Source organism: Leptonotus elevatus, chromosome 11, assembly GCF_054856555.1.
Source record: "Leptonotus elevatus isolate MCC_2025b chromosome 11, RoL_Lele_1.0, whole genome shotgun sequence".
Classification (NCBI taxonomy): domain Eukaryota; kingdom Metazoa; phylum Chordata; class Actinopteri; order Syngnathiformes; family Syngnathidae; genus Leptonotus; species Leptonotus elevatus.
This window is the reverse complement of record NC_141249.1, coordinates 5,886,321-5,909,202: the sequence shown is the minus strand read 5'-3', so window position 1 is coordinate 5,909,202 and position 22,882 is coordinate 5,886,321. Positions and strand designations below refer to the sequence as shown.

General features: G+C 38.9%; 1 protein-coding gene across 5 annotated transcripts in view; it reads left to right on the top strand.

The window, feature by feature from the left end:
• Positions 1-22,882, top strand: part of pde4ba (phosphodiesterase 4B, cAMP-specific a) — a 171,418-nt gene that overhangs the window by 132,894 nt on the left and 15,642 nt on the right. For all 5 annotated transcript variants that reach the window (XM_086089090.1, XM_086089091.1, XM_086089093.1 and 2 more), the window contains one exon: positions 14,187-14,299. In XM_086089090.1, the coding sequence (XP_085945216.1) occupies positions 14,187-14,299 (113 nt within the window). The remainder of the gene's footprint in view (positions 1-14,186; positions 14,300-22,882) is intronic.

Sequence of the window (22,882 nt, the reverse complement as noted above, 5' to 3'; positions counted from 1 at the left end):
TGGCTCTGGACAGATCTAAGAAGTTGTTGATATGTTCTGAGTCTTGGCAGCAAAGTGATATCATCACTATTTCTTACCGGAGCTTCTTGATCATACGGGCTGCAGTATGCGCTTGTGTGTAAAATGCGTAACAGTTTACCGAGTCACCACTAAGTCCATACCAACCATCTGTCAGCTAAGATATGTTGTGGTTTGTTTTGGAAACCAAGATGGGAAAATGATAGACCAGTTGAGGATGCCGATTCTGTTGCTGCCCAATTTCTATGTTTTTACGAGTGCAATTAACAAAACTCTTTGTAAAGTGCTTTTTACATTAAAAAAATAATAAAATAAAAATCAATTCAAAATGTCAATATAGCCATGTAGGATTTAGTGTCTTCATTTATTTTGTAAATCACTTTTTACCTTCAAATTAAAACAAATCTATTCAAAATGTCTAATATAGTCGTTTAGGATTTAGGGTTACAACTATTAAGTGTAATATGAGGCAGAAACATTCTTATTTTTACATGGATCAGGTGTAAAATAAGAAGGTATTAATGGCCCAAAGTTGTGTTCCTATAATCTAAACAGCTAAGTTTGACATTTTGAGTTGAATGTTTTTCTTTTTTTAATAAATGAAGACAAAGTTCTATTTATCTATTGGGGTTTCTTAATAATGAAAAGGCCTCAACGTGCAATTTAAGCCACATTTTCTTACTTAAAACATAGAGAGTGAATTACAACCTAGCCTTGGTCCAGAATATTGAAAAAGAATTAAAGTAAGTCAGCTGTCAAACTTACTTACCAGCCGGCAGCCAGACACTCATGCACATTGGTCATGCTAACAGCTAGCCGCTAGCCACTTACGTTGGAGACTTCCGCTCTACAATGACAGAGTAATTAATCAGCGGTTTCTTAGCGTCCTAAATTGAGCGATTGAACATGAGTTCGGGATAGCGTTGTGTTAATGTTGGCCGCAACTACACTGTAAATCAAAGAAATGGCTAAAAGGGAAGTCAAGCTAGCCATCACGCCACGACGTGGGTTAACTTGCATTGTCGTCTATGTATTACTGTGTTTGGTCAACTTTATTTTCAAGTGAGGCTTAGCGTGTTACGTTAAGTATGTTTCGGCTTCCTTGACATGTCATGTCAGAATGGTATCGAATCGACTGAGAATGCGCAGTCCTCCCCCCCACCCAACCAATAATACGTAATAATTACATCGGAAGCGTTGCCACACATTCATATCCATAATTATATTTTTGAATATTATTCAAAATATAGCGAGTTTTGTTCTAATATTTTCAGACTATGATCACATGTCTACACATTTTGTAACAATCCGCTGTATGACACAAGGTGGCGCCTCCTTGTTTTTGTCACGCCTATGCAGAACTTTTTCGTTTGGTCATCAGTTTATATGATGCTGTGGACTTTTTTTTTTTGTTTCAACTGTGAATGTGCACTTTGTTGCACTTTGTTCTTTTTCTCCCCCCCACCAACCAATTCGCGGATTTGGCATGGTCCGAACCGCGGGGCCTGATCCGAACCAACCACGGATCAATGATTATCCGTTGCACCACTAGTTATTATGCATATTAATGTGCGGCAACGCTTCTGCCGTAAATATTATCCAAAAGGCTGGAGACCTCCGGGCTTGCCACGCTCGCCTAAGGGTCCGCCGTCGTGGCTGCCATTAGGGCTGGGGCTGGCCTCGCCAAGTGTCCCAAAGACGTATTTATAAGTTTTTTTTATGTTGTTTGTATGTTTTATGCTAGAGCATACAGAAGGCTTTGATGCAGCCTCTCAACTGCAGAGAACGGCTGAAGAAATGGTTGTTATTAGAAAAACGGCCAGAAGGTGGCAGCAGAGCAAAATAAATCAACCAGGGCCGTGTTGAAAAAAGCTCATTTACCCACAGTTCTAAACCGATTTGTGAATACTGATGAAACTTAGCTATATTCTAATATAACCGATAGAAATGTACTTTTTTTTCCTGATGGAAGAAGAGACTCAATCTTTCTTTTGGTAGGTTCCATGTTTTTATAGCAATAATACACAATAATCTGTGTGCCTTGCAAAATCAGTCCAAATCCAGTAAAACAGCCGGGAGCGAAGGGGGTTGCTTCAGTAAAAAATGGCTGGGAGTGAATGAGTTAAGTATTTTAGTTATTTATTTTTTGTTTCAGGTGCATACCTAATTTTAATTGTGTAGCTCAGTTTACCTCTTTTAAATTAAGAGTACTAGTGAAGCAAAACTAAACGTTTTGGATAAAGGTTAAATAAAAACTAAATTAAAAACAAACCCTAGTGTTTATTTTAGTTTTCTTCACCGCAGTGAATTTTCCTGATTGTGTAAAAAAGTGTGTTTAAATACACTTAATAGTTACAGCTAAAGATGGCCTTCAGTTCATTAATAAACAAGTCAGGACTGTTGATACAAGCTGCAAGTTGAAGTTGAATTTACTATCATCTAAAGTTGTCTTTATTTTTAGTTTGTACATACTTCAACAATTCAGGCTGTAAGGTAATGATTGTTACATAAGAGTAAGAGGAGGTGCTTGCTGGCAAGGCTAGGCAAGACAGTTTTATTTCTATAGCACATTTCATACACAAGGCAACTCAATGCAGATTTCTTATCGATGGCGCTAAATGCTGCCATTTTCATATGGTCCGATTAGTCGACTAATTGTACTATCGGTGTCTAGCTAAAGAATCATTTGTGGCACAGCCCTAGTTAAAAATGTTTGTTACTTTGAATCTTGTTTTGGAGTTTTGGATTCTCAGTTTTTTGAATACCCAAGCACCTTGTTTGGCTTTTTTTCTTGTTTAATTAAATTACCTTTCTTTGAGCCCATACACCTTGCTTCCCTGCGCTTGGGTCCACCCCACACCAATGCTGCCAGACTTTATTTCAAATGAAGAATTGTGTGTTTTTTTGCCCTCCGTATTTCCCTTCACTTGGATGCACTGGCTATCAACGTGTGTAGAAAGCTTTGAGGAGGGTTGATATTTAGCACCTTGTTTATGACATTGCAGACTTGTTTGTGGAGCAGGGACCAGGCCTGTTGTTGCAGGTCACATTTTGACACTGGGATTACCGCCCATTTTACCATGAACTTTCAATAGTTTGGATATTGAGAGATACAGATTACTTGTGATTGTCACTTGGGAAATATAGTTCTGCTTGGTATCCAACAAGATCTAAATAAACAGAATGTTTGTCACAAAATGTGCTTTTCAGGCTTTCAGAGACTGACATTTGAGTGCTTGAGGACACAGACCAAATGCTGGACAATAAAGGCGTCAACAATCAGCAGACATTATTAGTTCATTTTCTAAAGATGCAGCAATGATGAAAATAAAGTGAAATCAAATCAATACAGCATCTCATCAAGTACTTTTAGTACAGTAAAAAATGTAACACAAAGTGCTTTAGATAAATACAGACGGTGGAAAGTATACTATTACCATGCCCACATGTAAATGTACACACACACACATTAAACGATTGTGGTGAGACATGGAAAGTCATGGAAAATGATCAAAAGGCAAAATTTTTGTGGCACGAAATGTACTACTTTAGTAATGCACCTTATTAAAGAGGGGTGGGAACCTCTGGGTACCTCACGGTATGATACGATATGCGATACAAGGCTCACGATAATGATTATCTCACGATATGAGATACTGCGATGATCAATATATTGGTCAGGTAATAAATCCACGATAATCTACGATAAAACTACTCAAGACATAAATTTATGTTTTTTCAATGAGAAATGAGAGTTTCTTTTTGTACCATCACTGAAACAAAATATTAAAACTGGTGTCTTCTTCACAGTGAGTACTTTAGTGTATCATTTTGTAAAATATCTAAAGGACATATCACAAGAAGTCACCCGATGAGAGTCCGATCAAGCCAACAGCAATGGAACCAAAAAAACATGAACGCATCTGTTCCCAGCAGAGTCCTGGTCTGCTGATGTATCATCAAATCTCACATAATGATGTCACATATGATGAAAGTTCAAACGTTAAAAAAACGTTTTGGGCCATTCGAACTTCAAGACACCACTACTATAGAATAACTACATCCACATTTTTTCATATGGTTCATATATTCACATTTTAAGAATTGCAAATAATGTGTTGTCATCGAATTTATTACCGTAAACTTCAAATTGACAAATTCTACTTGATTCTCTTGAATACGCCTCTTGTCAAACAGTCTAAGTTTCTTATTTGTTTATTCTTTGAAATCCAACGCGTAACTATAATACGCGAAGCAGCAATGGGGAAATCCATGTCAGGTTTTATTCATGCCCCTGCCCGAAAAAGAGTCAGAGCAGCCTCAGTAAGCTGGAAGCCTGTATTCTCCAAGTATTTGAATTATGCCATTGACGTCAGCACAGCCATAAAATAGACGGCTGTCCTTCCCCTCAAGTATTCCCTTGCCAGCAGGCCTGTTCAGCTCAGCGCAAATGGATTGACACATACTCTGCCACACAGACAGGCAATTTTGTTTGACTGTTTGGGAACCACTGAGCCCCTCCGCCAGAGATCATGATTATTATTTGTGGAAAGTGACAGACAGGTGACTTTAAAAAACTAAACGCCTTTGACACTTTATGTGCTTTTCTGAGAATTTAACAATGAAGCAAGAATTAAATTAACCAGTAAAACATTGTTTTTATTATCTTGATGTGGTTTAATGAAAAAAATAATGTTTTGTTTTTAGCATTTTCACATTTTTTCAGGCAATGGATGCCACATGCCCATTACAATTTTATATCTGCGTTTTTTTTAATAAGGATTTTCAATCTTGATTAAATCAGGAAAGTCCACTGGCAAAAACAATCATATTTTGCAGGGCCAAAAATCTTTATTGGTTCAATTTGATTTTGTGGCGCTCTTATGTGGTGGACAGCATGCACGCAGAACCACATGGGCTCTGTTTTGCTACGCTTACCCATGTAAAGGAGTCATGTTGTCTGAGGTCCCTTGAGGTTTGCCTCAGCTGCTCTTCGTATGTTTCTGGAAACTCTGATCCTCCTTTGCACGCAAAGCCCTTCATCACTGAATGCCTGTGCCTTGCTCGCCACACTCAGTTGGCTCTGTCCCCACTTGGACCAAACGGGCTTGAATCAAGGCCGACACGCATGCATTCATCTAAATAACAAGTGTCATGTTTCTTTAATTACAGTTGGAAAATACCCAAATATTTTCAAAACAAAGAAAGAATTCATGTCAAATAATTGTACCTGTCAAGTATTATTAATTGTTGTCCATTTTGTCAGTGAAATACTGCAGATCTGATAGCAACATTAGGTGTTCCAATGAGGAGTTTTGTCATTCTGCTAACTTAACCGGAAATTTTTATTTGAGCTATTTTTGCATAGAAGATATTTCCAGCGTTGTTGCTGTGCTCAGATTAAGAAGAATAGAGTAGAAACAGTGGATTGATGAGGTTGTTGTGGTTTGTGTATTCACTTAACTATTCTTCATTTATAGAAAGCACAGGAAAAAATGCAGATGTAACAAAATGGTGTAAGAAACATTACATGTCATAATAATAATGCTGATTATGATAATGATAATAATAATAATAATAATAAAAATAATAATAATAATATATAATAAGAATAAGAATAATCTCTAAATTCCCTCTCATTTCACTGTCCAATGTGTTGTGTGAAGTTGCTTATAGATGAGGAGAAGAACATGAGTCCGCACTGACCAGCACAAGAGCGTCAAGATGCCGAAATTAGAATCTCACAATTACAGCGTCACTTGTTGACTGGAAGCTGGAGTTTAAATGTAAACAGACTACTGGGACATATTTTTGCACTGACTATAAAACTGTCGTCAAAGCCTGTTGTGTTTCCCTTGTGCTGATTATATTAGATTCTGGTTGTCAGTGTGGTTGACCATTGTTTTATAGACTTATTTATCCATCCATTGGTGGTCACATTCATTATAATTGTCAAGATGAACTTAAGGTGGTTTTATGATTATCCTATTATCTGTACCAGTGGTGTGTATGGAACATGAAGATCATAGCACTGATTAAACACTTAAAAACAAGTGTGTGCGTGCGTGCATGCGTGCGTGGGTGTGTGTGTGTGTGGGTGTGGGTGTGCGCGTGTGTGTTTAATCACTTATGGGCTACCATAGCTCAAGCCTAGGACATCTTTCGGTGAAACGTAATTCTGAGGTGACAAGTGGAAGTAAATGACATCGTGCCACCCAGTCATGTCTTTTTCAAAACCTGCCGTGAAAAGAAAGGTTGCCGATGAGAACAGCCAATTTCAAGAAAAACAGTAGTCGGAATGTTTTCTCGTTGGGCACAGGGGCACCCCGACATGTCTTGCACAGAGACAGTGACGGTGCTCAAGAGATTAGATATCATTACACAACATGACATGCTGAGGACTATGCAAAGTACCAGCAAGATGAGAGAGGAAATGCTCACCAGTCTTGTTCACATTCTGAAAAACTGATAATGTTCTGAACTGGGTGTAATAAAGATTAAGAACATTGAAATAGTTCATACTTTTTGAATACTTGAATACCACAGTGACAACCAATTACAGATCAGTTTAAAAAACAGGTGAACTGTGATTGGTCGATGCCTGAGCTCTGAGCAACTGTGATGTCATCTGCAAATGGCAAAATTGCCGTCCCCTGATATAGGTGAAATCAGAAATATTAATCGGAATGTCATGTTTAGACTCATGAGGTCACATATAACATATTATTGTCAAGAAATATTTAAGGTTGACTTCCCCTTTAAATTAGCTAAGTCAAAAAATAAGTAATACATTTGATAGCAGGACTCCAAACAGACTTTAGAGAGGCTGCTTAAGGACAAGACTGTGTTAAACTTCAACCAGAATGGTTGAATGGTCCTTCAACCAGAATCTTTGCTAGGACACACAAAGAACCTCACTGACGTCTGCTTCTGCTACCTTATCGAAATGAGTTCAAGCGTCAAAGAAGACACCATATTTTTGTATCAGAGTATGTCAGCGCGACTGAGAGCAGCAGATGCAAGACTGATATCGATGCCCTGGGGCCTTGGAGAAACCCCGCTGATGTCAGCCTGTCCCGTAACTTCGTTCTGTCTCCTCCCATGTGCGTAGATTCCCATGTGTATCTGTGTGTGAATAACACACAGTCCGGGAACTGTGTGCGTACGAGTGCGTATTGTGGGAATAGTTTTGGTTAGTTTGCCGAGTGTCACTAATGAAGCTGGCTGTTTTCAAATGTACTGCAAAAGCTCTATCAAAAAATAGTTGCCTTTACAGAGATAATAATGTTTAGTTTTGATTTATGCTTTAGAGCAGTGGTCCCCAACCTTTTCTGTACCACGGACCGGTTTAATGTCTGACAATATTTTCACGGCCCAATCTAAAGGTTTAGCTGATAAAAACAAAATAAAATGACAAGAAAAAAACTGTGGTATTTTCTCTATAATAATAATGAACGTAAATCTACTGTGTAATAATGTGCAACTTTATTAACGGTGCCCGTAACGTCGCACCAACAACAGAACATCACATGAGCAACATCGTTTCTGCCCCAAAACAATGCAACACACTCTGGTCTGCTCTCAGTGCACTTGCCTGTGTGGACGTGGTGGTTATCAGCAACTTCTTCTGCCCCTCATGTTCACGTTGTTTCCGTTGAAAATACTCCAAAGGCTTGTCTTTTGCTGTGGGGTGCTTGCTCTCCAAGTGGCGAACCAGTTTTGAAGGCTTCATCGCCTCATTAGAAAGCCGGTCACCGCATATTACGCACAGCGGGCTTGGTGCGTGGGAATCGCCTGTGGCGATAAATCCATATTTAAAATACGATTCTTGATACTGCCTATTAAAGGCAGCTTTCCCTTTTTTAGAGGGTCCAGGTTCCTCTTCTGTCCCTTCATTGGACCGTTTCCCCTTTGCAAAGAAACTTTTTAAAGAAGTTTGTTTTTTGCTCATTTTGCTAGCTTGGAATTAAATTTAGCGTGACGTATCATGTGACGTGTGGTGTTAGCGGCCTTGAAGTGCGTCAAGTGAGACGGATGTAACAGACAGAATCCGGCCACTTTTCAAAATAAAACATAATTTTCGAAAAAAATAAAAATAATGCAATATTTTGTATTTCGGTACCAAATGACCCACGGCCCGGTACCAAATGACCCACGGCCCGGTACCGGGCCGCGGCCCAGTGGTTGGGGACCACTGCTTTAGAGTATTAAAGTTTTTGTACCACAAGCGTAACTCCAATATCAGTGAACAGAAGTCAGTTCATTTTTTGTGTGTAACTTTGGTAAATTAAAGTTCAATAAGATTTAAATCTGGGCTCATAGAAGGCCACTTCAGAGTAGTCCAATGTCTTTGCTCTAAGCCAGAGGTGGGCAATCTCGGTCCTCGAGGGCCGGAGTCCTGCAGGTTTTGGAGGTTTCTCACTTCCAATACAAGCTGATTCCAATCAACAGGATCGTTATCAGGCTTATGCGGAGCTTGCTGATGAGCTGATCATATATCAGCTGTGTTGGAGAAGGGCAACATGCAAAACCTGCAGGATTCCGGCCCTCGATGCCCACCTCTGCTCTAAGCCAAAGGTGTCAAACTCCGGTCATCGAGGGCCGCAGTCTTGCAGGTTTTGGAGGTTTCCCTCTTCCAACACAAGCTGATTCCAATCAGCAGGATCGTTATCAGGCTTATGCAGAGCTTGCTGATGAGCTGATCATATATCAGCTGTGTTGGAGAAGGGAAACAAAACCTGCACCGGAGTTTGACACCTATGCTCTAAGCCATTCTTGGGAGTTTTCGGGAGCCCTTCTGGGGGGAAAAAAAGGCTTAATGTCGGACCCTGTTGAATGATTACAAGTTTGAAAACACCTGTGTTTATAATAAGAGGACACACTTTGGTTAAACATGTCTCTTTTCTAGTGGTGCCATCATTTTTGCCCATGCCTTTTTCATGAGTTTTTATTTATTTTTATATATATATATATATATATATATATATATATATATATATATATATATATATATATATATATATATATATATATATATATATTTCTGCTTTTCAACAGTGATTTTCATTGGTTAATTTTCTTCACATTTTTATTGTCATATTTGTCATATTTGTGTTATTTCTGTGACTGTCCAGGATGTACCTCACCTCAGCTTTGATAGACTCCAGTTAACCATGACCCGAATGGGATTTAAAAAAAATTGAAAATATTGTTTCTTATAATCATTTTATCTTAAGTAACCAAAAGATTGTATTGTAAATAAATGCTGACAGCGTTATCAAGCCCATAATTGTTGATACAGCTCTTGGATCTCTTTAGATTGATTGTGCTTGTGTGCAGTATATTTGTGAGTGTTTTCCCTTCTTAGGCAGGGGGCATGTTTTATTTGTGTGGACAATGCAGGCCGAAGGTCCCTATTCAACAATAATTCATAGTTAGCCTAATATTTATTCAAAACTATTCAGTGTCTCTATCGACCCATTAAGAAGAGTTGTTTCATTCCGATTTATTGGCTTCCTAGTGACAATTCAACTGTGATTTGTAGTAAATCCAACAGGAATGTGTACATGTGTATGTTATGAGAAGGACATGGAACAGTATGTCCCAGCGGGGCAGGGAGAAGAGCATGAGGGTGGGCGGAAGGTTGTAACAAGTGAAAAGTGACTAAAACGGCTAAAAGGCAAACTTCAACATGATTAAAAGTTGATGCAGTGACAGAAGGGAAAGTCCTAGTAATCCACAGGGTCATTTGCATAAATGTGTCATGAATATCTACTGTATAGTTTGCTTCAAACACGTTGTGCTCACAAGGACATTTGAGTTGGAAAATATGTATACATTTGCTTTTTGTGAGTTTAAAAAAACAAACCGTAAAGGTTTTTCTGAATTTAGTGATTTTTTTTCATTCATTCATTTTCATTTTTTCATTCATTTCATTATTATTTGTATAGTTTTATGGCTAATTGCTCGGCTTCACTCGGCTACCCGTTTTCAAGGTAAGTTCGGCTTAACTTGCTTTGTTTGGGTGTTCGAACTCCGAAAATGAGTTCAAACTCCGAGGCATTTTTTACTCAAATTTTTAGTTTGAAGTTTGAAGTTTGATTTGTACAAGTTCCGAGACGTTCAAACTCTGAGGTTCCACTGTATTTTGAAAATAAAATTGTATTGACAGGCATGCATCAGAAACATACTTGGAATGTAAAAACAACTTAACATGGCATATAAGCAGCCCCTCTCATTAAAAATAAATAAATAATAAGAATTAATAATAATAATAATAATAATCACTTTATATAATAATAATAATAATCCAGACTGGTAAAAGTGTTACAGTTGTTTTGACCTGCACGTACGTTTTCAAATGCTATTTAAAAAAAATATGTGTTGTTGCTTTTAATGTCAGTTAGAGTGGGTCACCTTGATTGTTGATGAAAATGCGGGTCCCAGTATGACAACAATTGAGGTCCAATGCTATAGATGTACTTTGGGGTGTGCCATTTGCCTAATATCTGCTTTATTTCCAAATGTAATCTTTTTAAAAAAAAATTATAAATATCTGTAATTCCCCATTGCAGCAGTTGAATGTTTTAAATTTGCACTACGGTGAGTTGCGATAATGCAGGGCGTGTCCCTTTGTCTTAATGAATGTTGTGAGTGATGCCAGTCAGAACCCAGAAAGCAGAAATGTCAAACCAATTATTGCATGGTCACATGACACTCTTTTAAAATACTGTACCAACTCCACTCAGTTTTTTTCTAATACATGTGAGTGATAGATTTTGCAATGCTGTGCAAGTAAAGTCATGATTCGGCTTGTAAGGGGTAAAAAAGAGAACTCCAACCGACCGCTATCAGCGTCTTTGGTCTTTGTTAGGAAGAGTTGTGTAACCACATGCGTGGTTTCGATAATCTTGCTTGCTGTTTCTCGTAAAGCAAGTGCCATTAGAAGACTGTTGCCCTGCAGCATGCTGATTATAAGTGTGCATGTTGTAGTTGTGGCTCTTCACTGAAAATTTTGCACAACACCCCCAAAAAGATTGGTTAATTGCTGAAAATATGTGCAGGCCGAGAACTACAATAAGGAGTACACAATTGCAGCAATTATTTCAGATTATTTTCCAGATTTTTAAACAGAAAATCTAAATTCCTCCCTAAACTAGACTAAATGAAATTTCTGCAGAAATGTTGTGGGAATGTAGAAAGCTGAATGCTAATAGCTGAATGCTAATAGCTGAATGCTAATAGCTGAATGCTAATAGCTGAATGCTAATAGCTGAATGCTAATCTAAATACTTATGAATTAAATTGAACGATATATTATGTGAATATTAATTGTAGTATTAGTATGAAGTATTAATTGTAGTTGAAAGAGAAATTAATAAAAAGAACACTTGAACCCTGGAGGCGAGATTTTTTTAAGCAAGTTTAAGTTTAAGTTAAGCAAATTTATATGGAAGAGTGTTATCTGAAAGTACCCTCCATTCATTTAGTTGGAAAAGTGGAACTATGATAGTCAGTTGGTATACATGTATATCCCTTAGCATATTTGCCATGGATATATGTGCAATGTACAGTTGGAGGTTGGATTTGAACCTGCGACCTTTTGGTTACTGGACAAGGCAATTTACAAAATGCGCCACTGAGCAGTATCAGACTGCTGGTAATGATGATCAGTTGTATGTATGGGATTTGGCGTGGAAAGTGGGACTTAGAAAAAGTTAAATGTCAATCCCATTGAAAATGAATGGGGAAAGTTGATATTTAACGTTAAATTGTGCGAATAAATAAAGTAATGTGGAATCAGACGATAAATAACCCGGGAGGCGTGAATTGTGCAAGCAAGTTGAAATTTGAACGGTATAAATCGGAAGTAGTACAAAAAATTGTGGAGAATAAAAATCACAATAACATATGTGGGAATTCCCACAATTATCCATTTCTCCAGATTGATTGACAGGATGGAGGACCAAAAGTTAAGATGGTCCACCCGGAAAACGCAGACAAAAAACATCATCCACTATATCCTTAATTATAAATAAAGATTTGTCCACATGAAATACCGTAATCAACATAAAGAAACCATACCTGCTAAAAGGTAAAAAAGATACAATTTATTAAAAAGAAGACTGTAAACATTGAATATTGCATTGTTGCTCTGAACTAAGTGTTTTTTGCATTTTGGGGCTTGTACTTCACAGATGATCTTTGTCATTCTTGGGAGGCAACTGCTGTGATCAAGCTCTTCGCCAAGCACAGTCTGTTTCTCTGTTTTGCTTTGATCCCACTCCTTTCAGAGGAGAAGGCCTCACATAAATATGCGGAGGCAAAGGGTCATAGCTGCTCCAAAACTCTCTATCCTAGGCCAGGGTGTTCCTGCTTCACACACATCCAAAACAATTTGAGTTTGTTCTGATTGGTGACAGGGATCTACCTTCAATTTGCTTCATTGCGCATTTCCACTGACATCTGTGGATTCACCCAGCGAGAGTGAAAAAAAAGTTTCCCAGGTCTTGTTGAACAATGTCTGTTCCCATTCTATCCAAGGCAAAGTTTTTGTCCAACATCGTCTCAGCCAGCACTCCAGCCAAATAAGGAGCTGGTCTTCAGAGTTTTTGCTATGAGCAAAGATGCTGCATAAGAGGCCTCTAGTTGTGGAGGAATGAATTCAGAATTCAGGCAAAAATTCTGAATCCTAACAGTTTTCTTTAAAAAGTCAGGTAGCTTGCCAACGTGACATCCGTGTTTTATCTTAAAATGACAGATAGGCTAGCTTCATGCTACTGTTATCTAGTTCTTTTTGGGTTACATGGAGCTAAATCAAACATAATTCTCAAGATTCTGCCAGACTTTTGGGTTATTGCTTTAGCGTATGCTAAATTTTATCTTGGTTGACAGTTCAACAGCGCTAAACAAGCCAAAGCACTGACCATTAGCCAACCTTTTTTGCTCGGTCTCGGCAGCTATTGGAAGCTGGCCGTGTAGTTTATGTCGCGCCAGTCTCACATTGGAAACATGCCACCAGAAAAGCTGAGCTTGCATTGACCCGCGACCACAGCAATTGGACTACATTTCCCATGATTCTTAGACACAGAAGCAGGAAGTGGTGCTAGTTTCGGTATAATGAAAACACGCGAATGAGAACACAAACGTGAATTTGGAAGTTAACAGGAAGGAATCTAACAGTTACTTTCCCTTTTAATGGGTATATGAATCACTGCGACCACTGTGTGATTGACATACACATGGCAAAATAATGTGACAAACGGGACGGGACCTGTGTAATAACAGTACAACGGGGTTGGCGAAATTTGCCGGGACGTGGGACGGAGGACGGTTCTCGTCCAAAGAAATGTTTCCAAATTGGGAAGATATTTCAGAGCCAATGACGCTCAGTGCTCTTATAAACACAAACCACCTCAACCGTGTCGGTAATACCAGGAAAAAAACATTTCCAGTGAAGCCAGTTCAACATCAGAGGCATGCGGCCTTAAGCTAGTCGCACAGCCTCCCTCTGTGTCTCTCGCTTCCCTTCAGCGGAGTGACGGAAGGCCGTGGGCAGGCTGCCAGGTGCCTCTCATGTTTGGGAGAGCAAACAGCCTCACGTCTTTGATGGCAAGAAGATCAGAGCGGGGGACACATTCTACGCAGCCACGCTAAGGTCGGCGCAGTGCATGCCGCCGTGTTGTGCTCTGCAGCTAGGAAACCCCGAGTATACACTATACTGGGGCAGCAGATGCGCAGAACGCCTACGTGTGTGTATGCGTCCTCATCTCCCTCCCATCAGCCGTCAAACTACTACTTTCCAGTAAACTCACACCAAACTAACCACTTTACTGTCTTAAACAGCAACTACGGAGTAGTTGCCCAACAATATTGTCCAAATTACAGCATGAGTATTGCCGTTGCTTTTAGCTGTACATTGTTACATGCTAATGAAGCTAACTATCAAATCCATTGTTTTCTATTATATATCATTTTATAATGCTCAAATGGCATGGCACAAAGAGAGAAAAACGGCCCAGAGCTCCAAATCCAACCAGCTCACCGCAGCTACTCCTTCTAGACAAGCGAGCGCCACTCTTGGGTGCACATGTCTGCACATGGCCTGGCCTCTGCAGCATTATGCTCTGTTCTGACTGTGTGTCTCTGTGCTGCTTGCTTGATGACAGATGAGGCGTACCAGAAGCTGGCCATGGAGACCACGGAGGAGTTGGACTGGTGTCTGGACCAGCTGGAGACAATCCAGACCTATCGCTCTGTCAGCGACATGGCCTCCACCAAGGTAGGGAGAGACCTTATTTTTTTGTTTTCAACACTATTTCAAGGAACTGACCATTCACCTCTAAATGGGAGGCCGTCATTACTTACATACAAAATATCCTCCCGCGAAATATCCACAGATATACTGTGTGCTGTGATCATATGTGAACAGATGCCTTGAACAAAGTTGCCAATTTTAATTATGAGCAGAGAAGTGGATGGCGGAGGTCTGCATCATTAACACTGGAGCTGGTTCATTAAAGTATATTATTTTATATTTTATTATTATATTTGTATATTATATTTTTGATGTATTTTTATAGTTAAAAAACGTATATTTACTAGAGCTGTCAAACGATTACGTTTTTAAATCAGATTAGTGACTTCTTAGAATTTTGATTAATCGCGATTAATTGCTTAATTAAAAAGGCTTTTTTCCTACAGCCATCCACCGCCTTTCGCGGGGGATAGCGATTGTTCTGGCCCACAAGTAGTGAAACCCCACGTATAATGGACCGCAATTAAAATGCATGGGAAAAAAATAAAAATCTTCAAAAAATGCTGATAAACATTAAATATAACGTGTAATGTCTTATTTCCTGGACCCGGCAATGTCATTGATTGATGACATTACAGCCGATCTCCGATTTTGCATAAAATGCTAAATATCGTCCGATCCCGATCCAGGCGATCGGATTGTTGTTAAGTCTAATAATATCATATCGATTTGTGAGAAGTTGGTAGTATTTGTTTGTTTCAATTAGGGCTGGAAAAAAAAAGTTGTCTATCTCAATCGACCGCAAAATGTTCAAAGTGTGCAACGCTCTTCTTTCTCTAGTGTTTGTTTGTTTGTTTTTGATTAGAAAGTGTGTTATTTTCAAACTGTGATTGTTAGATGGTGTTTAAAGTGTGTGGGATTGGTCTCAATATCGCAGATTTTCACCTGCCGCAGGTCCCCCACGATAAACGGGGGATTCACTCTATTACAAAAAGTAAATCAGTGAAGTTTTCTAGTTCCTCACTTACAAAGTCCATCAGTGTGACTATGAGTTCCTTTACACTATACCATGGTGCTTTTGGCATTGCACATTCGATCCACGCTGTCGTCTTTAACATTGGATCAAATGTTACTTAATAAAAATATACAGTATACATGTATGTATCAAGTCGCAACCCTCTAAGGATTTAAGTTTTGATCTTCCAGCAGCTGTCATGAAAAAAAAAATCCTTTTACAAAAAAATATTCATCTGTTTCACATAAAGATGGAATTGTACCGCGAGGAAAGACCTTTTATGAATCCATCACCCACGGCTGCAAAATGTCATTTGAATGACTGGTCAAGTGATTATTCAATCTCTCGTATTCTCCACTTCATCGATGCTGTTGCTGTCCAACATCTTTTTACTGTCCACCAGAAGTTGCTTCTTTGTGCGTGACTGTTTAAATGAATTAAACAGATTATTTTATTGTTTATTGCATATGGTGACGTGGTGTCTAATATAAGTTTATGTTTGTTTGTTTTTTTTTTGTTTTTTTTAAATAAGACATGATCCACTTTTAAGGTGGAGTTTTCCAGGTTTGGGAAAGTGTGGATTACAACTAAAGCAATTAGAGATCCCATCAACATTTTTTATTTATGTTCTTTTTTTTCTGTGGTCATTTAAACGCAATCAAAACGGACAACTGGTTAGACTTTTTTTTTTTAAATCTACTATATTATATAATGCTTTTTTAATCCTAACTTAAAACATTAAACTAACAAACTATTCATATTTAAATGTGCAAACATTTGTAGAAGTAAAGTCTTTGCAGACAAACTCAGACACAACCTGTTGACATGCATGATGGAACACTTTGTCCCTTTGTATAATTCAAATTATTTGATGTAATTGCTACCCTATTGTCTTTAATTATTAAAACGGGAAAACAATGTATCACAAATTATTTTTTCTTCTAATTTGAACGCTTCTGCAAACTGAGCTGATCCGAATAAAAATCTGATAGATGATTGCTTCTTGATGAACAGTTGTTGTTTTCTATCAACTAGGGATGTAACGATAACGGCAATATTGTGATATTGTGACATTAAAACTGCCACAATATCGTTGTCGTCATGTCACAATATTAAAAGTAGCACATCTGTTAAAAAAGTCAGGTTGGTTTTCATTTGTGCATTTCTCGCACCCTCTGGTGGCTAGTTTTTTAGTGCCGTTTAATTTTCACAAGGCATGATTTGGCCCTTCTATGTTAAAAATCCATGCTAATGGTCAAATGAAGGTGAACATAATATGCTTGTGAACCGAGTCCATATGTGGAGGAACTCAATGTGTGTGTGCATTTGTAAGTAAGTGCCTAGTAAGTGTTATTAGAGATTGTAGGTTTTTATATAAATTTATGTTATGCACAAAAGCACAATAATGTGTTGTTGTTTTTTGTATGAGCTCTTTTTTTTTTTACAATATTGTGACCTTTTTTACATCACATCGCCAACCTCCCCTCAATATTGTGATAATTATTATATGGTGAACTTCATATCGTGATTTTTGGATATCGTTACATCCTTACCATCAACAGTATTTGAGGTATACCTAATGAACTTTCTTTAATTACATTTTTTTTCAAGTGGTATTGTTGTTAGATTCCTAACTGCAGTCCCAATGCTGGCAGTGATGTTGCATCCCAGCACGTAACCTCATATGGATCAAACATGTTGATAAGGAGCCTTACACTAAACACGTCTGTTTATGGAAATATGGTGCTAATGCTAAATGCTATCTTGGTTGACAGTTCAACAGTGCTAAACAATCAAAGCAACTCACCATTAGCCAACCATTTTTGCTCTGTCCCGACAGCTATTGGAAGCTGCCGTTTATCTCACGCCGGTCACGCATTGTAACATTACTGCTGGGAAGTTCAACTCACGTTGCAATGCAGAATGCAAACGTGAATTTGGAAGCAAGTAGGAAGGAATTTAACAGGTAAATTCCCTCCCTTGTAATGGATTTATCATATGAATCGCTATGACAACATTGTGATTGACATACACATGGCAAAAAAAAGGGACACCAGGACAGGACCTTCGGAATAACGGTACAAAACATAAAATAATAAATAAAACATTTTATTTAAAAAAGGATGAGGAAGGCGAAAACTGTCCCAGCCGAAATGGGATGTCTGGTCACCCTATGCTAATAGATTGTGAAAAGGCCATGAGTGGTTTAGATCGGCTTCGGACCGTGGACTATTGGTACCGGGTCGCACATAGAAATGGACAAAAGTAAAAAATAAATTGTTTTGTTAATTACATTCCATAGGGAAATATACACAAGTTCGGCTGGGTTATTATATAATCAAGAATCGTGATATTCGGAAATGTGTGTGTGACCGCAGCCAATCAGTCGACCTTTATTTATGTGTTTATTTCTCATTTGCTTCCGTTGACGGCTATAGACGTAAAAAAAATCATTTGAACTATTTCTATTTAACATTTTTTTCCATTTTTGTTAACAAGAGTATGAAAATCTGGAAGAAAAAAAAATATTGTACATTTAGAACAGATGTAAAATTTGTGATTAATCGTGAGTTAACTAGTAAAGTCATGCGATTAATTACGATAACAAATTTTAATTGCCTGATGCCCCTAATTTAGGGAAAACAATTCTTTTATTTATTTTTTAAGAAAAGATTATTTTAAAAAATTCGTAAATCGTAATTAATCGCATGACTTCATGAGTTAACTCACGATTAATCCCCATTTTTATATCTGTTCTAATACAATTAAAAAAATTCTAGGTTTTCAAACTCTTGTTAACAAAACTGGGGGGGACATTTTAATTTTGTAACGTCGTGATATGTATGTTGATGTTTTTCATAGCCCAAAAGGCAATGAAAGGCAACCGGTCCATAGTGCAAAAAAAGTTGTGGACCATTGATTTAAATAGAGTACGATGGATTTTTATGTGGTCTGGAAATTCTGTATGGGTGGTGTACAATGGGTGCCATCAATGCCCTGGGGCAAAAATTTTGATCAACCTATTTTTGAGATCCTCTTGGTCTACTTTTTTTTTCACCAGCCCTACTAGAATGTTAAGTTGTTATTCGAGTTACTAGTTAATGGGAACTTGTTTGGGATGTCCTGAGTAAATATAGTCACCACAGCATTTGTCATATTCTCCAGGAAATGCGCCTCTGAATTCACCAAGACTCGTCAATAAAGAGATAAGGTTTCTTTCTATCCGAATGTTCTGTTCAATTCAGCAGCTGAGTGTGTGAGGAGGGTTGAACAACAAGCAGGGCGGACAACAGTACTGAGGCGGGCGGGACTACCCTCATGAGGGTGTGTGTTTAGGGCTGAGGTCTCGCTCTCTCGTGCACGCACGCACACGCATAAAGACGCGCAGAATGAGGTAAAGCCTAGTCAGACCTCAATCTGAGTCACTCGAGCTGCGGCCTTTCCCAACTTCAGAAAGTCGAGAAAGCTCGGTCCTTTTACTCACGCGCTAGTCACACTTGAGCGGCTGCTCGACACTTAACAGCAACAACATGGGAGCCAGTTATTTTGACAAGAAAGAGAGGAAATTAGGGAAGCTCAATGGCTGGAGGAAGGTGAGTTTCCTGAACAAATTTTGCTTTGTGAAGATTTCTTTTGGTGAGCGTGTATTTTACAAATCCGGTTCATGTGGACTTGAGGGCTGCACTTCTGATGCTTGCGCATGCTGTGGTTAGCTCTAAGTTTAGTTTAGTTTCTGAGAGAGAGCCTCAAGTAAGCTCTGTTGTTCAGACAACTTTGACGTGTATATTGTATGATAATGAAGTTCATTTATTATTTGGACTCTTGGAACAAGTTGTGCAGCCATTTAAATGTACATCCACACATGTGGAAAACATTTCTAGATTTGTGTCTGTATTAGTTATTGATGAATAAGGCAGAGATCATTTATTTTGACAAATTGTTCTGTTCCAGTTACACCTTTGGTGTTTTTCTTTTTCTGGTCTTAAGTATCTTTCTTAACAGAGTTATTTTTGACAAACAAATTCAATATAACTTGTGAGTGCATATTTGTGAGATCGGAGAGAACAAAGCATGTGTACACTTTTTAATCCTTTCATTACTTTTTTGTTGTTGTTATTGTACTGTTTCAAATTCGCAAAATCGCATTGTCCTGCTTACTGCTGTATTCTAACCCTAATGATGATGAACCTCATTGTACCCTTTGGGGCCAAACGAGCACAAAGTTTAGGAGTAATTCTTTGTTTTGACAATTGTCAATTGTCCTCCTTTCCTGCCTGCAAAAGTCACAGGCTTTTTTGAGGGGAAAAAAGTCCAGTGAGACAAATGGCTTCACAAGTTTTGTCACTCGCAGTCATAACTAGTTAAAATGATGTTACTGAATGGCAGCTTGTTTGCATAAGGAGCACACACACAAACATATTGAAAGGGGTATGATGATAATTATGCCATGGGCTGTATTCTTAGTTAAGCTTAAAACATGACAACAACAAAAGTTGAACTCAAGTATTTATGTCTAAAAAGTGTGCTGCCTGAAACGCTCTATAGAATGACAGGGGTGAAGTATTATTTCTTAGATTACGCCCCACTGTAATTTAACCGAACATGTTACATCACTTTTAAGTGGCTGCCCAGTTTGGAGATGTCTTAAATGATTTTACTGCATGGCAGCAAGTTTGCTTAAGGAGGAAAAAAAAAGAAAATAAAGTGATGCGATGATTGCGTACATATGTCATGGGCTGTATTCTTAGTTACACTTAAAACATAAAGAAGAAGAAAACAATTTGAAAGTTGAACTTATTAAGTATTTGTGTCTAAAAAGTGTGCTGAAACTCATGGAATGACAGCAGTGATTTTTCAAGATTACTCCCTACTGTAATTTAATCAAACAAACATGTTACATCACTTTTAAGTGCCTGCCCGGTTTATTTAAGTCTCTCAATTTGGGGATGTGTAAGGATGCAAGGTTAGAAAGGTCAACAATTCCTGTCATATGGCAGACTTAACACAGAGCGCCTACTAGTGGCCTTAAGCCTAAACTCTTGTTTTATTTTGTACGGTTTTGATTTGAAGATAAAGTGGGAGGATGTTGGTGGGGTTAGTGCATGGTTCGATAGATCAATAGACAGATGGCAGCCGCGTCACGCTCAAGGGAGGGAGACTCCCCATCTGCCTCTAAGCTACCTGTCCGCCTGGCCGACCTCCACATTGAGCTGTCCAATGGGATCATATCTGAATGGAGGAGCACAGTGTGCGTGTTTTTTTCTCTCTCCTACTCTCGCTGAAATGCCACATGCTCCCTTCACCTTCCCTGTCTCTGTCACAGCAGCTTTCTTAATCACAAAAACTCTGCGAGCAGAGCAGGGGTTAAAAAGGGGGAAGGAACAGAAGGAAATGTGATTATAGCGTGATAGCAGTACAAGGGAAGCCTGTGGAAAATGAACAAAAGGATGGCAGACATAAACAAGTAGTAGAATCGCATTTTATTCGTTAAATGTTTCCATTTCAGTCATTCAATAATTTGTATGCATATAAACAAAAATCAAAGTGAAGCTTTGTATAGAAAAAATATGGAAGAGGATTAGGGCCAGTGAAGTGAAAAAAAAGGGGTTGGCGCAATTTGGCAGGATTCTCACTATTTTCAGAATTCTGACTTTAAAGTGAGAATTCTGATTTTAAAGTGAGAATTCTGACGTTAAAGTCAGTATAATTCTATTTTGACTTTAAAGTGAGAAAACTCAGACTTTGTGACATAGAGCTGTAAACTGTGGGGGGTTCCGAATGTCAGGATTCTGTGAATTAATTCAGAATTCTGAGATTAAAGTCAGAATTCTCACTTTAAAGTCAGAATCCTGCCAACCTTTTTTTTCACTTCACTGACCCTAATCCTCTTCCGTAAAAAAGAGAACTCAACACTTCTTCTTTCTGTCATTTGGCCAAAGACTAATCTACCCCTTCAGGATAACCAATGAAATTTTTTTCTTACAACAATATGTCCTATGCACCCCCACTTGTATAAACACCGCATTCTGATTAATATTGCATATGTGGAATCTGAGTTAAGCAGCGAAATCCACCCGTTTTTATACATCTCAGGGGGCATCCATTTTGTCACTTTCTTTTGACTGAAAATAAGATCCCATTTGCTCAGGTAACAACCAATCACGGATTACCTATTTTCTGAAGCTGAGCTGTGATTGGTTAGCTGTTTTCTGAGTTTGGTCATGTGATGTTCACAAGCTGAACCGTGATTGCTCGTTACCTGCGCCTTTAAGCAACTGTGATGTCAATTTCAGTCACCAGCAAGTGGCAAAATGGAACCCCCATATGGGTCAACTCGTGTGGATTTTGCTGCTTAATTCATGTTAAACAAATGCATTATCAATAAGAATACTGTGTTTAGACTAGTGGGGCAGCATATATCATATTATTATAAAGAAATGTTTTGACTTGACTTAAACTAAAACATGCACGTCAGCATACGTAACTGCATAAAATGGCATCGTCTGCCACGACTGTGCTTCTGTCTATGTGTTTGCGCACTTGGGAATTTCTTTAAGCCTGTGGGGAAGCACAGTTCTTCACCACACTGCAGAGCGACATCACCCACTGTTATTTCTGGTTTCTTGATATATTATGCAGTGCAGTATTATATAAAGCGCTGCCTCCTCTCTTGCACTCTTTTTTTTTTTTGCATCCTATATCCCAGCTTTTGGTCCTTTCTGTCTGGATTCTTTCCCTCTGTGGGAGGATAATCTGGAATCCTCCCGGGGGAGCTTTGATCCCCCCTCATCTTTATCATTTGTGTACGCACAGACCCATAAACACATCTGCAGTCAAAAGGGAACTTGTGGGTTCCCATGGATTGTCGCTCTGGCAACATAAAGCAATTTAGCAGGACGGTATCCTTGAAAATCCATTGTTGACAAAAGCAACACCATGCATCAAAATTGGCTCATGGCCCTGATGTCACCGTATATCCTAGTCAGGTGGCCCGAGCCTGGTACAATGCAGCCATGTCCACATGCGCCAGAGGACACCCCATCGATCGTCCCTGGGAGGCAGTGAGGCAGAGATTGATGACTGTGTTGGCAAGTAGCAGCCAGTAGAGGAATCGACATGTAAGTGGTGGATAGTGAGCGAGAGATGGAGTGGCGGGAGGAGGTGCAGGAGTGGTGGGGGGAGCGATTTTCACTTTGTATGGCTCGGATGTGAGCTGAGGCGATGTGTGTGGCGTGTCCTCGTGACAGCTCGGCAGCTATAACACGTCTGCCTGCAAAGGAAGAGGGGAAGCCACTGAAAGCAGCCGCATACTGGCTGCCTGATGTTGTTGCCATGGTGTTTGGGTGTCCTCGTATGTGGGACACACACACACACACACACAGAAACCAGTGGGTTCATGTCAGCTAAATTGGGAAAGAATGCAATTATCTCCCATCTCTTTCTTTTTCACACACTGAAGTCCTCTCCCCGGCGCAGGATGTTAAAAATAACCCTCCGCAGCGTCTATAACATGGGATGTGGTTAATGATCAGGCTTATCAGTCCTCCACGCTGGCTGGCGTATATCCGCAGACGACAGAATCTGCAAAAGAG